The following is a 15,119-nucleotide window of genomic DNA, read 5'->3' on the forward strand; positions in this document are numbered from 1 at the left end:
TCCAAGGAAGTGCCGGAACACTCATGAGAGATATTCTGCACCTGTGTGGTGTAGGGTGAATCGCCGGTTTTAGTTGAAGATGTGTTGAGACAGTGGTAGTTTATGAATCATAACTTGATCTTAATGATCTGGTTAATTTTTGCTGTGCATCTTATTGTTCATTGGTTCAGATGATCAAATAATTTGTCGTGAGACAGTTCACAGTAGCTGGTTGTCTTTGATCTCTTTGATGCTTGCCATGGATGGTGAGATGGGTGAAGCTGGCAGGCATCCAGTTGGCTTGAAGGTGTGATATTTTTTTTCATGCTGGTTGAACTGAATTCACAGCTTACTGTTCCAAAAAGGAGCTTTCCTCCTCCCCTCCCGCCTTCCAAATCTCTTGTGCTAGCTCTGGCACTCATTTAATCACATGGTAAACTGATTCAGCTCACTAGAATGGCAGCATACTCTTTCTTTTTTGCCAGGCTGTTTTTCTGCTGCTGCAGTGAGATGAATTGGATTATTTTGCAGTCAGGTATGTGCTAAATTTTGGCAAAAGGCAAGTGGCAGCATGATGGGATCTGAGAGGGGGGAGTGGATGTGATAGCAGAGTGAGGAAGGGGTAGCCAGGAGCAGGAGCTCTGCTTCTCAGCAGTGTCAGGCAACTGAAGTGGCTTAGGACTTGTCGTGAAATGGCACCTTGAAGTTGTGATTGAGGAAGAATAGCTGGGCCAACATTACTGCCCTTGAAACTGTTTGTTGCAATAGAAAACGTATATCCCAGCAGCTTTCCGGCTCCTCCTAAACGAGATGGGAGCAGCAGCAAGTCCTTAGCACTGAATCCTCTCATGGCACCTTCATTATTTCTTTCTCATGCTTTTTGCTGCTTTACAACTTCCACCTGCTGTATGTTAGGGAATACCTTTTAAAGGACACTAAATGAAGAAATGCAGATGAAGTTCGTTTTGTGTTGAACGGAGTAGCCCACCATGTAATCAGGGGTGATTTTTGATCTGCAGTAGCTACAAAGCTAAATGGAGCATCAGGTGTGGATTTTGGTGAAATCTGAAGACTTGTCCACACTGAGATATTGACAGAAGCATTTACTTCAAAATAGCTGGTTTTGTGAGCACTTCAGTCTGGAATAGTGAGCTTTGAGGCAATTAATCTGCAGAGTAAGGAACTGCTGGTGCAGAGTGATGTTTGGATTTTATTTCTCTTGGTGGCTTTTTATGGTTTACTGAATTGTGTTGATACTGTCTAGCTTTGGATTATTTTATGTAGTTTATACTAAGGGAGCTTGAACTGTATAGGTAAGCCTCCGATCATTTGTTCAAATCCAGTTAAATCAATGTTTGTCAGTGACATTGAACAGGGAGCAGCATTTATTGGCCTTCATCAGGGAAATGCGCTGCAGTTTTAGTCCTCATACTATACTGCTGCAAGTGGGATCACATCATCTCTGCCGTTACCCTTTGCTTCTCTGCAACTGAAAGCTCGGGACCCCAGTTAGTCTTGTTTGGAAGGCAATGTGGGCAATAAGCACAGCTCGGTAATATATGCAAGTGGAGCACTTGCTTTAAGCCAGCGCCTGCCAGCTGCTGGGTGTGCTGTGATCTAACTCCTCCTCCCCGCTTTCACGGGGATGATCTTCTGTTTCACTGTCGGCAGAAAATGAAACAGATGTTGTGAACGTGCTTCACGTTGCCTGGGCCGGGCAATGAGAGGGAGAAGTGGGGCAGGTGTTTCTTCTTAACAGCACATTTCATTTTTTGTGTGTGTGGTTTGTGGTTGTGCAGTTGTTTCTCTCTTTATGAGAGAGTATTTCTACTTTAGAGCCGAGTAAAATGGTGGGGAAATACTTCATAGTAATTTCCAGCCCTTACAAAACCGAGGTATGGCAGTTCCTGCCAGAACAGTCTTCATTGCTCAAATACCACAGTTCCCTCGTCTGCATGGTACAGTTGGTTGAACTGTTCCTAAAGCTGGGGACACCTCACTGGGTAGAACAAGCAGGTATTATCTCCAGGGGGTTGTTCTGGCCTGTGATGAATTACATTTATAAGTCTTGAAATGCTGATTTCTGAGCAGATTCTTTGATGACAGAATCATCAAGGATGGTCCTTGTCCCCTGGTAAAACCTGGTTAAAAGCTTTCCTAAATAGTGGACATAGCTGGAGATGTACAAGGGGAACGACAGATGTATGCAGGGTCTGTCTGTAGCTACAAAGTGAACTTGAAGGGTCATGGATACCCCAGGAACTGCTGCAGACCTTCACTGCTGCAGCAGGTGGGTAGAGGGCTGCTGCATGACATGTGTTCTTATTCGCGCTCTTTAAAATACACTTTGAGAGTTTTAGAGGAACACGATTAGATAAGAAATTCTGTACCTGTTTCTTTCAGAGGTCAGGTGGTGGCCTGTGGGGGAAGTTTAAGCCTTGCCAGCTTGCATAACGCTTTGTAAAGCAGTCACCACACCACCAGCATCTTGGTGGTTTCCTCTGTTCTGGGTGCAGTAGTGCCATAAAGCTGAAACATACGCTGTATCCACAGAGTCGAATCACGTATGCAAGAGTATTGTTAATCCTCAGAACATCCTTATTCCATGAGTGTGCTTGCAGGGACTCCAAAGTTAATTCTTTGTGTTAATTGAAGGTTAACCCTTTCAGTGAGCTCTTTCTTACTCAGCTTCATTAATCCATTGCCCAGCACTTCCAACCCAGAGGTACTATTTGTGTGGCTCTTCTCTCTCCTCTCTCTCCCCTTCACACTCTCATGTGCACGCTCTTTTTTTGCATGCTCCCTCTTTTCCACACTCTCACGGTATCCCCTTTTTCGTATCCCGCCCCCCCCCCCCCCCCCCCCCCCCCCCCCAGTCTGGAGCATATTCCAATGGAGATCTGTTTTACATAGTTTGCCATCACCATCCATGAGCTTGGAGATGGATGACTTTGTTTCTCATATGATTTCTGGACTTTTTCATTCGAAAAGAAAGCTGGCTTCTGTTTAGAGAAGCCTGTTGGTGGTTTGACTGCACTTTGGCCTATATTGCTTGTACTTGCTCTCGGGCATTCTTGCTTCTCTTCTGTTTTTTTAAATTCACCAATATTTCTTAAAGCAGTTGCAAAACTGCATAATTATGAGCATGTGCATTTCACTGTCATCTAAAGGACTTTTTTCCATCTGCTTTTCTACCCAGTATTGGCTTAGTTTGATGAAAGAGTCTTGCACGTGTGCCTGCATTCATTTCTGTGATGGAGAAATGGGGTGTGCGTACAATAGAAAACACTTCACGCTGGTTAAAATATTTCCACTTCTAGTTAATTATAACCTGGAAATCCTCTCCTAAATATAGGCTTGCTTGAGCTATTATTAACATTGGCTTTAGAGAAGCCTTTCTGATTTAAGACAGGCTGTTCCCTTGTATTTGCTCTTTTGCCAGAGGAAGTCTGTAACTGAAGGCTATATTGAATTACTGAGCACAGATCTCGTTCTCGCTGCTTTGCTGTGTCAAATTCTAAAAACCTCAATAATTTGCTTACATTTTATAGCTACAGTTATGCAGCATGATTTAGGGTACATTTTTATCTGAGTAATCCCATTACTTTGTTAAAATTGGCAGCGCTGACACTTGGTGTTGTGCTAAGCTTGTCAGTTCTGAAAAGAGAAGGTGGGTTTGGCAAAGTCCCCGCTGGGCTGCAGCCTCTGGGCACTGCGGGCAGCCACGCCAGCAGGCGTTTGGTGGCACTTTTTTCCCTTGAATACATATGGACATGTCCTCGGTGTTTTGATGGAAGAACTCCACATCTTTCAGGTGAAATACAAGCATAAGGTAGTTTCACAGTTACATAATTATAGCATCAGACTCCAAAGGTTAGCTTGTACATTTTGGCAGAGTCAAGTTGTCATGTTGGTGGGCACGTACGTAATGGATCAGTTTTTCTCTGTGGTTTCATTTGGTCAGAATAGGTTCGCACCTCTTTACAAATTCTGTGTCATGTTAGACAAATAAATACATTTTGTTTACAAATGTCTGCACAGTTGAGTGTAATCTGGTCCTAACAGGGCTCCATTCCTTGTAAATAGATGAAAGTTGATTTGCTTTTTAAGTTTTAGTTTTTGTATTTTAAGTATCTCTTTAGGGATTTGCTTGTAACCAGTTGAAAAATATTCAATTGTCAGTTGAGTACCTTCGGTAGGTAAGGCTAGGCTTAAAGAAGCAGGAAATCGCACAAATGTGAAAACTGGGAATTTTTTTTGTGTAATGTTTCTAGTTTTCTACCCTGACAAAATTCCCCTTGGAACAAAACTAACATCTGAGCTGCAGCATGTTGTTCAGCTTGTTGATTTGGCTGAAAACTCATGCTTGAGAGAGGGGTTAGGAAAAGACTTGCCCATGTTTTTTTCCCCGTTGGTAGATAGGCCTTCACATCGAGTTTTGTCATTGGGAAATCCCTGTAGATCTAAGTGCGAATATTTCACAGTTAGTGTTCGGGCAGTCTTACACAATCTTGCCCAAACAGAAGATAGGTTTGAGTAGGCTTTTGTCGTATCTTGTTCTAACATGTCACATAACCATGCTACTTCATAATTAAGAGTCAAGGATTTTATTTATTTTATACATTTACTAGAAAAACCTCCTAATAGTGTAAAAGTAGAGGTTTGTGTTTGGGGTACGAAGAGTTCAAGGTGGTTTTGTTGCTTCTGTTTTTAACTGGGTAGTCAGTGTTTTACAGGGGGGGAGAGAGAGAGTCTAGGGCACAAGACATGAAAGCATTTCTTTGTGGCGGCTGGTGGAAGTTGAGTGGAATGGGCAGTTGTGCCTGCAGAGGGATTTCTGCTTCCATGGGGACATGTTTGTAGTTGGCTACCAAATGTGTTTTGATTTTTATTTACTCTGATAAGAAGAATTTCACTATCTGGAAACAATAGAGAGTAATCTAGTGCATGTGCTGCATAGGTGTGAACAGGGGCTCCTTTGGAGTGTTTTTTGTGGGGGAGGTATTGGCTTGGGTTGGTGGGTTTTCTGTTTGTTTTGCTATTTTTAATGAACTAATTGTGTGCTTGCATTTTGTAGCTCTGGCTATGGGCCTGTGTGTTGCAATGATAGCCTTTGTTCGGCTGCCGAGCCTGAAGGTTTCCTGCTTGCTACTCTCTGGGTTATTAATTTATGATGTATTTTGGGTAAGTGTTTTGTTTGGTTTTGCTAAAACTGTTTTTATCCTTTGGATCTGTAATTGGCCTTGGGCCATTTTTACATGAATTGTACTAGTATGAAGTTGCTGAAATCTGGCAAAGCCAGAAGATCAGCTTCATTGCTTCATTCTGAGGCATTAAAGTCTGCAGCAGGATACCGAATGATTTCCTTGCTAATGAGTTGACAAAAGCAGAAACATGATTAGAATATTTCAACTTTGGCATATTATTTAAAAAAAGAAATTGGACCTCAGATTTTGAAAGCCTGGCTGAGGATCAGAACAAGCATTTCCAAGTAAACACAAAGCCTTATCCATGCTTGCACAGTACGCACATGCCAACATCTGATGAGCAGCAAAATCCACAAGATAGGAATGCAGACTGATTTATAGCCACTGAGGTTGGCATAAAATCTTCCTGCGCTTTTACAAGAAACCTGACAGAATATATTTTGTAATACTGAAAGGATTTTGTTTTACTTTTGTGTGACACTGAGCACTGATCCAGGGAAGTGCTTTCTGACAGCCCTGGCAGCCAGTCTGTTTCCCAGTGTGATGAGCTGTAGCGTAAGAGCCTGTTTGAAACAAGTGTTGCATCATTCCATTTATGAGTGAGCACTCACTCACCTCTTCTCTGCTTTCAAGCTTTCTCGTATTTTCAGTATCCTGTTACCTGCCTTTGTAGTCCTAGACCACCTATTGTGGTCCAGACAGATCCTTTCCCAAAGGATCTCAAGATACCCATCGATATCTTGGTATCAGAAAGTATATTCCAGTTATTCTTGAGGATTAATAATGTAAAAAACTTCATCTGAATTTTTGAAATACATTTTGCTTTTTATCACCATATATATACAACATGCGTATATGGAAATTTTAGACAATATCCTTTCTTTTCTTGAATAAGCAAAGCAAAAAACACACGCAGCTTTGAGTATATAATTGCAGTCTGTAATTTCTGATGGTTTCCTTGCTCCACAGGTCTTTTTTTCTGCCTACATCTTTAACAGCAATGTTATGGTGAAAGTGGCCACACAACCAGCAGATAACCCCCTTGATGTTTTATCCCGGAAACTTCACCTGGGACCAAATGTGGGTAGAGATGTTCCCCGTCTGTCGCTGCCTGGTAAACTTGTATTTCCAAGGTAAAATCAGCAGTTCTTTTACTGTACTATATAAGAAAAATCTTCCCTTCCTGTACTGGGTAGTACCACTAATTATACTGGAAAATACCAACTTAGTTCCCTCGTTAGTCACTCCCTTTTCCTGATAAAAAGGTACATAATGAGTAGTGAGGGTTGGACTCTTTGCTGACTCACGGCGTGCAGAAATAATCCTAATTAGGTTAACAGGTGGCCCGTTCAGAACAGGATTTGCTTTTCGACATATGTGTGAGTTCTACAGTTTAATGACTGCTATTGTAGGATTTATGACCTAATGCTTAAAAGCAAAAGACCTGAGGTTTGTGCCATCACAGTAGTCTCGATTACTGTGTAATTGCAAGCGATGGGGAAGGGAGTTAGAAACTGATCTAAGCAAGGGTGGCTTACCGGGTGAGTGTCATGTTGGAGATTATTTCACACCTCTGCTGTGGGGGTTCCTTGATGTCTCAGACTTTTAACCAGATCTGCATAGGCCTGATGGGACAGTAAGCTCCAGTGCGTCAGCAGTTATGCAGCAGTTCATGTTGGTGTATTTACTCTCTTCTTGTTTCTTTAGATGTTGGGATGCTGAAATTACAGGGGTTAGGAGTTGATTGTCTGCAATGATAAAACCAAAATTATTCGTTCTGTCACTTTGTGATAACTTAATTTGACTTCATTTTCTTGACACGTATCTCGGTTTTAAGATAATGGGCAATTTTAGTTCTTGGTCTACTTAACAGCTGGCTCTTTTTGGGAATCTGGTGAGACTATAGTTTTCTGTGTGTTTTGTCTGAGGCCAAAGATCTGAGAAGTCCATAAGTTGACTTATTGCTTTGTATTAGAGGCGATCTGTGCACATGGGAATGAGGGTGCAGTGTCTATCGATGTTAATCAAACAGTTCAATAAAACGGTCAACTGGTACCTCCCATCAATGCTTAGAGGAGACATGGCTGAAATACTGAGTCGATGGATCTGTTTCACTGAGTTGAGTTAAGAGCAAAAGCAGCTTAAACACTACTGGTAGAAATAAACTGGTTTAGAGCAACATGTCATTATGTCAAAATGGTTACATTTACAGCTGTGCTGAGGTGGTGGTGAAATCACCGAGGAGCAAATCCTCAGTAGCCAGCATTTAGCTTCTACTATGTAAGAGTTTGCCAGTAGAAAGAAGGGATGTGCAAAACAAAGCGCAAAACCAAAGTGGAGGAGTCTAGAGCTTGTCACCTTGTGTTTTGGGCATGAACCCATTTTTGGTTGCTCTCTAGTTCCACAGGCAGCCACTTCTCTATGCTGGGGATCGGAGATATTGTGATGCCAGGTCTTCTGCTCTGCTTCGTTCTACGTTACGATAACTACAAAAAGCAAGCCAACAGTGATTCCTGTGGTGCCCCCGGGCCAGGGAACATCTCTGGACGTATGCAGAAGGTCTCTTACTTTCACTGCACACTTATTGGATATTTTGTAGGTGAGTAATTAGTTTAATATGGATAGCTGCATAGCAAGCAGAAGTTGGATTATTGTAGTAGGTTTAAAAGATGATGGAAGCAGGCATAAAGAGGCTTTGAGAGAACACTTGGTTTCTGTTTTAATCTTCTCTTTGGGTTTTGGTGGCATGGTCTAGGGAGAAAAACCCTTCTACAGTCTGCTTTTTAAGATGTTGTGTTTTATTTAGAGGATGGAAAAGATACCGGTGTATTTTTATTAGCAACTTTTTATACTTTGCATTACTAGCGTAGGTGTCCTAGCTCATGCCTGGGTTATGGGAAAAATACGGGAGTTTCTAGATGGATTGTGCTGTGCAAAAATAAATCTAGGTAATTCATCTAGATAATTCCTGCATTTTTGCATTCTACTGCTAATGCTTATGATCCTGTGACATTCTAATACATACAGAAAATGGTAAATAGTCACAACTGGAATGCTGTTTATAATTTGATGTAGCCATCACTCTCCTTCCTAACATAAAATAGATTTTTCCCTAAGGTCAGGACATGTGTGTGCATATCCTGACCTCTCGCAGTCCTTCTGAGGATGAAAAGGAAAGATAATTTCCTACCGGCAGCCTTCCTCCTCCGCGCCCCCCATCTTTCCCCCTATGTTCTCTTTTGACACATACCCAGGAAAACCATTCCCGGTGGGTACAATGCTTCCTTCCTCTCGGCACCCCGTTTCTCACGCTAGGGGCCTCGGGCTGACAGTCTCAGGAGGTACCAGCACTGGAGCAGCACATCACTGTGGTGCGTTCAGCTCCCTCCCCTTCACCTTTTGTGCATTTTGTTTGAGTTATTCTTAGCTTAGTCTTTGAAATTCAAAACTGGAGCAAGTGGCTCAACACAGCCCAATATTAAAATAGAATAATTTCTCACTGTTTGGTTTGTTTCAATTGTATTTGGGAAAAGCGAAACACAGGTAAGTAACTTTTCCACAGCTCGTCTCTTAAAATGGTGGGGCAGGGAGCCACGTGTGGATGGAATGATAAGAACATCTATATGCAACCTAAAGATATTTATAGTCAGTTTTTTTCCTTACAGGTCTATTAACTGCAACAGTAGCTTCTCGTATTCACCGGGCAGCCCAGCCCGCCCTACTCTATTTGGTACCTTTTACTTTATTGCCGCTCCTCACCATGGCCTATTTAAAGGTAAGACAGGATTACGTGCTCACAGCAGGAAGCTCTGGGGTCAGCTGGAAGCAGGTTCAGTGTTCTTGCACCGGGCAGCAGTTCTCATGAGGATGATGCATGTCCTTAACAGCCCTGGCCCAGAGCTAAGGTACTGCTGCTGCTGGGGTGAGTCTTCAGTCTGGAGGACTGAGGAACTGAGAAATGACCTGCTGAAATAGAAGATAATTTATGTACATAAATTAACAAAAATTATAAGCTAACTAAATTCTGGAGTATTAAATGCTGTTTTAATTAAATAAGTGAATTTGTCCTCGCCCAGCTGGACATGAAAAAATGCGTGCACAAAGGTTGAACAGAGATTGGAGAGGCAGATCCTTGTTTACCTCTTCCCAGTCACCTGTTCTGAACCGACATTTTAAAATTTCGCCTTTCCTGTTACAGGGCTGTTGTTGAAACGCACATCTAACGCTCTGCAGAGTGGAAAGGCTAGAGTTTTCCACCTGCATGAATATTTTCTTCCGTGAGAAACCTCTTTTGGGTAGATCTGCCACCAAAATAAGATGGCCTGGCCTGACAGGGAAAGGATTTATTTTTTACTGGTTTTATTGTAATTTGCAAAACAGGCGAAGAGTAGATTTTCGTTTTAAATCTACTTTAGTTTTAAAGTAGATTTAAAGTTTTAGTTTTAAAGACATGCTTCCAAGTAGATATGCATTTTAAAATTTGAATTCTAAATGAACTTTAAAGTTTCTGAGGGCATGGTCCTTCTACTGTTTTCCTGCCTTAGGGCGATCTACGTCGCATGTGGTCTGAGCCTTTCCACTCCAAGTCCAGCAGCTCCCGTTTCCTGGAAGTATGATGGACCAGATAGAAAGTGACCCGAACTTCTGCCTTGGTCCTTTTCACTTTAACTTGTGGCTTGGTCGTCTCCTAAAGCTGGACTGGCTGGTACTTGGGAAGGTACCAATTACGGGACTTGTACGAAAGGACTTCGTATTAAAAGGAGGAAAAGAAAAGAAAGCTAAGATCCCGGAGCTGTGTGTGACTCCGTATCTCCCTGCAGATGTGGAACTGGGGACCCTTTGTGCAGCTGCAGCCACTTTCCTCTTTTCCTCACTCAGATGGATTAGTACCAGACTATTACCTTTGAGAGAGGAAGAGACAGACTTGAAACTGAAAACGGCTTGAAGTCGTTCAAAAGCTTGTGAACACTAAAAGAAAAAACAGTTAAGCAAACTGAAGCTTCTTCAGAGAACCTCTCATGGACATTGGGACCAGTTTCCTGCTGGACTTCGGTTTCGAAAAGAACTGAGACAGAAGGTCTTCTGTCACAATATTGGGTTTTTTTGATTTATTAAATATTTCCTGTGGTGTGAGGTTACTTATTAAATCCACAGACATTGAGTGACTTCTTGCAGTATACATATAAAAATTTGTTGTAACAAGTTACATTTCCACCCAGATGTCATGTTGCAGTGAAAAAGGGCACGATTTTTATACATATATATATACACACATATAGATATATATATGAATAAATAAAAAGGAAAACCTGCTAAGATCATGCTATGTAGCAGACAGGGGCTTGCTGTAATTTTTAGCATGTAGAGCAGTTTACTATGGCTTTCTTGTATATGGATCTACAATGAGCTGCTGTTTTTTTCCCCCCCTCCTACAACTGAACCTGCAGTTTCAAACCAAGTGTAGTATTTGTACCGATTGTACTCATGGACTTTAGGGGATATTTGATTTTGATCAATGTAGCAAACTAGGGAAGAAAAAAGTTCAAACCCAAACCTGTTTGTTTGAGGGGGGAGGGGGTGGGGGTATCTTTTTTGTTTTGTTTTGTTTTGTTTTTCTTTTATGTTTCTACAAATAGCTCCCTTGCAGGTTTTTAGTAGTACCTTCTTGACCCAGTGCATGTATTATAGCAGCAATTGTCTTTGTGCTTTCTGATCATAGTAATGTATCACTTGTAAATACATTTTTTTCTATTTTCTATTTTTTTGTATTTTTTGCATTTTGTTGCATTAGTATGCTGTATTTTTTCCATGCCCCTGCCCCTTAAAGAAAAAAAAAAAAAAAAAAAAGGAAAAAAGAAAACTGTCCTTTACTGTTGTGACTGGTTGGAGCTTGTGTGTTGACTGCTTTGTACCTGTAGCCTGTTAAAATGTGGATTTATTTTTTTTTTTTGAACCAGCAGTTCCAGTTCTGTTATTTTGTTGACTGAAAGGCTTCCCTGAGGTAACTAGAACATTTTTCCTTTAAAATACTCTGTCAGATTGGGTGTGGGGAGCTCTCCCAAAAGCTTGTAGGTCTTGGTGGTTTGATAGATGCTGATAACTGTTAGTTAACTGGAAGGAAAACAGGAATGTTTCGGAATGAATCGGACTGAACAGTAACATTACTTTGGGGTACGGTTCTGTTACAACAGGTAAGGAAACTTTGGTGAAATACCTGATCCTTTCTGCTCTGTCAGATGTTACAAAAAGAGCATATTTAGCATGGCAGAAAATTTTGTCCAGCACAGTGTGTACTGTCATTAATTAACGTCATCTTATGTTCTCAGGCATGTCCGGCACTGCTTGCGGGCAGAGGGGCTGACAGGCTGACAGCCTTGGAGCTTGCTGTAACAGATCTCCGAGGGGTGGAACCTCTGAAGAAGCGGTAAGCAGCAGCACAGGGGTCTGGGGGGCTCTAAGATTAAGCAAGTGTGGCTGGGTGGGTGTGGCAGGGGGATGCTGTGACTTCATTTTTTGGTATCATCCCCCTGCCACCACCCCCCAGTTCATCTCTTTCACTTGAAAGCATTTCCTCTAGCACGTGCCTGCAATGCTCATTGTCAGGCAACTGCCATTTTTTAAATGAACTAAATAGTTTTTAATTAAAAATCTGCTTTTTGTGTTCATAGCGGGTGTTAGGTCTCAGACTTGCAGTCAGCTTGGGACAAAAGACAGGCATCGGTTTTCAGCTACACACCTCAGACTTCAGTGAATAAAATACTGAGGAGGGTATTCAGAGAGAGAAAAAAGACACTTTTTTGGTGGGTGGTTGGTTGGGGCTTTTTTTCCCCAGAGGTTCCAAGCAGTGGAATAACACGTTAAAAATCCAGTTAGTTACTGCTTGATGGTCCCAGGCCTATCCACCTGCCTGATGATAACGTACGTCAGGTGCATTCAGCTTCACAGCGGTTTCCTCCTGCCTTTGCAATTACAACAAAAGGTCCTTCTGTTTTGAGGTGGCATTTTTTAGTCCCTGCCAGGAAAGCATGGCTATGAATGATTTTCTAGACTTCAAAAGCGTTCTGGAAAAGGTTCCAGAAATGCTAACTGAGAAATGCTTACTGAGAAGTAATTTAGCTTTCCAGAAAAAAATCTTGGCCTTCTTTTTTGAGCTGTATTGTGCTCCTGCACGCTGCAGCCTTCTGACCTGCACCAAGACAAGACTAAGCTGTAACTGCAACACTTTGCTTCTGAACCCACAGGTGGTGTCTGCTGCGCTGAGCTGACTGCCCAGCTCCCCCAGCAGAAGCTTGCACCTACCTGCCAGGTGAGCAAAAACTGGACTGAAAAGGTGTTTGCAGCCCCTTCGGTGTGGAACAGCAGCCACCACTGGCAGGAAAAGGATTTTGGTACTTTGCAGAGGTTAACTGAAGCGTAACTGTTCTAAATACCAAGCTATTACATGCACAGAGGGAAAAGCATTGCCCTAGGGGTTCTGAGTAAGTTAAAGCTGTAAGGCTTTGTCCCACAGCCCTCCTTCCATCTAGAACGCCTCAGCACTGGGGGGATTAGAAAGGGAATCCTACCATGCTACTCAGCCGCTGGGCCCTCCCTGCGCAGATCCACCTTCTGTCCATGTTTCTTGGGTCTGGCCAACTATGTGTTTTCTCAGCTTGAGGATGAAACTGTATGAGCGGCTTTGGATTTCTGGAAGCCTAGAGTTCCCTGTCCCTCTTGGGTCTGGTACAGTTGTTTGTGCCTTCTTGGGTTAACGTTTTGTTGAACACAAAGTCCTGCAGTGAGATCACCAAACCACCTGTCCTATCTTCTGAAAAGTTGTTGGAAAAAAATATTTTAGTAATTGTTTGACTAATAGAAGCTTTCTTGTAGGAAAGTAAAAGGATTCTGGGAAAAAAAGTAAAGAGACGAGACTGTGTTTATAGCTTTATAAAATACAGAATTGTAATGTACAAACCTGTCAGTAGTTCCGGAGTTAAGTTTCTGCTGCATCTTTGGGATTAGTCAGCTTAGCCATTTTACTGTTTGTATTTTGCAATTTCTGTAAGGTCGTGATCTTGCAAACATGAGTTCAGCAATGACTTGGGGTTGTCTGGCCAGCCAGTATGGGTATTATGGGTATAGTATGGGTAAGTGTATTAGAAATGCAAGCTGGTCACTCTGTGTCTGTATTGGCCTGTTGGGAGCAGCCTGGGAAGTTTTCAAATCCATGCCCAGCCTTCGAGGCTGTACTGTGCTGCTTGCAGGGGCTCGGGAGCACACCAGGGTGCCAGCGCTGCGGTCGTGTGACATTGCGAAGCCTTTTGCCGAGATGAATGTTTCCTGTCTTGAGTGTGGCAGTATGTGATGTTCTGTGAGATGGGGAAGTCACTGAGGCAATCAGGAAATACATGCAGATGGTTGGGGTGACTTCCCCAGCTCACCATTGAACTCCCTTGAAGGGGAAAGTGGAAGGAAGGCTCCCACGTGTTAAAAGTAGTGAGTGAGTGGAATTTGAAATTGATTTTTAGCTAAACAGCGGCAAACTGTATTTTGCATTCAAGATACAACACTGTCATGTTTTCTTATCTCTATGCCATTGCCTCTTCCTGTTAGTCTTCTAGGTACATTGAGTTTTACTTAAGGATGTCTTTCAAATTTGCTATTTTTGACACTTTCCAAGATCCCAAACATAACCTGAATGTGTGGCCATTGCCAGATTGTGTGTACAATGGGGGCAAAACAAAATTTTAATTTAAAATCAAAATAATTTGTCCTATTTTTCTTACAGATAACACTTTCAAAAAAGACTACTAGAGGAGTGTTCAGATGTGAAAGCAACACTACAGCAATTTCAGCTGAGTTCTGTAAGTAGTTTATACACTGCTTGAACTTGGAAGGCTGAGATGGTGCTTCTGGGTTGTGGTTGGGTTTTTTGGTTTGTTTTTTTCAAAATTGTTTGAACTCGAGAGGTGAGCCCTGTCCGGCTGTGCTCTGAGCAAAGCAGATGCTTCAGAAGGGGATCCAGCTTCCAGGCAGCGAAGAAGAATGATTCAGATCTGTGCTCCCCACGAAGAACTACATATTTCTCACCTCAGCCCAGAACAGCTTATCTCTTCCGTTAGTCTATTGGGAACTCGTATGAAGAGACTGTGAGCTTTACGTAGGAAATACAATACATCAAATCGAAGGCAGGGGGGAGTAACTCCTCATTGCTGTGTTTCTTAAGAAAGGACTCAAGTTAGAGCTGCCCCTGCTTCAGTCCCATTAGTCTGTCTTGTAACTGGTTTCGTGCACTGAAAGCATGGTGGGGCAAAAACCACAATGTCCTTGAAAAGTGTAGCTGCAGCATCCCTACCCATCTCTAATGTATGTATGACCTAGTTTTCCCATCTCACTGCCCCAGCTTTGCAGTGCTGGCTGAGTTTGTAAATTGATGAAACTTGCTGGTTCACCTGTAACTAGCCTCTTTTCTCCAAGGACAGCCCAGCCCTGCCCACACCTAGCCAGGTTAGTGCTGTCTGGGGGTGGCTTTCAGGAAGAGCTCCCTATTTAATGCTGCAAAACTTGTTTGTGTTTTGTACTTTCAGCAGTTCTTTTCTGTAACAGCCCCGAGGAGCAGTTGCACGTGCATTACAGCCAAAATTCTCTCAGCCAGCAGCAGCAAGGAATAAGCTCTTAGTATCTTGCTCTGAGAAAAGCCAGCTCTTTGTTCTTGGAGCTCTGGGGCAGGCTTTGTGCATAACCATGCTGTTTACCGCAAAGCACAGCTGTGAACAGTGCTGTGACACGTTACTGATCCCTCTGGACCGGTGGCGGCAGGGAAAGTATTGGAAAGCTTTTGTTTAGAGCCTTTGCACCCTTAAAGCATGTTTTTAGGTAATAACAAAAGGAAACTCTAATATAGTCTATCTTTAGGTGTTCCTAGGCTCAGGAACCTGACTGGCATGCTGTACC

At 42.5% G+C, this 15,119-nt stretch overlaps 2 protein-coding genes across 3 annotated transcripts in view; one reads left to right on the plus strand and one right to left on the minus strand.

The window, feature by feature from the left end:
• Positions 1–10,944, plus strand: part of SPPL3 (signal peptide peptidase like 3) — a 61,106-nt gene extending 50,162 nt beyond the window's left edge. For both annotated transcript variants that reach the window (XM_055705496.1, XM_055705503.1), the window contains exons 7-11: positions 5,057–5,163; positions 6,156–6,319; positions 7,586–7,785; positions 8,852–8,961; positions 9,731–10,944. In XM_055705496.1, the coding sequence (XP_055561471.1) occupies positions 5,057–5,163; positions 6,156–6,319; positions 7,586–7,785; positions 8,852–8,961; positions 9,731–9,802 (653 nt within the window). In that variant the 3' untranslated portion in view covers positions 9,803–10,944. The remainder of the gene's footprint in view (positions 1–5,056; positions 5,164–6,155; positions 6,320–7,585; positions 7,786–8,851; positions 8,962–9,730) is intronic.
• The window catches only part of RNF10 (ring finger protein 10), a 201,963-nt gene that overhangs the window by 69,257 nt on the left and 117,587 nt on the right, over positions 1–15,119 (minus strand). The window lies entirely within an intron of this gene.

This window comes from Falco cherrug, chromosome 1 (genome assembly GCF_023634085.1).
Source record: "Falco cherrug isolate bFalChe1 chromosome 1, bFalChe1.pri, whole genome shotgun sequence".
NCBI classification, from domain to species: domain Eukaryota; kingdom Metazoa; phylum Chordata; class Aves; order Falconiformes; family Falconidae; genus Falco; species Falco cherrug.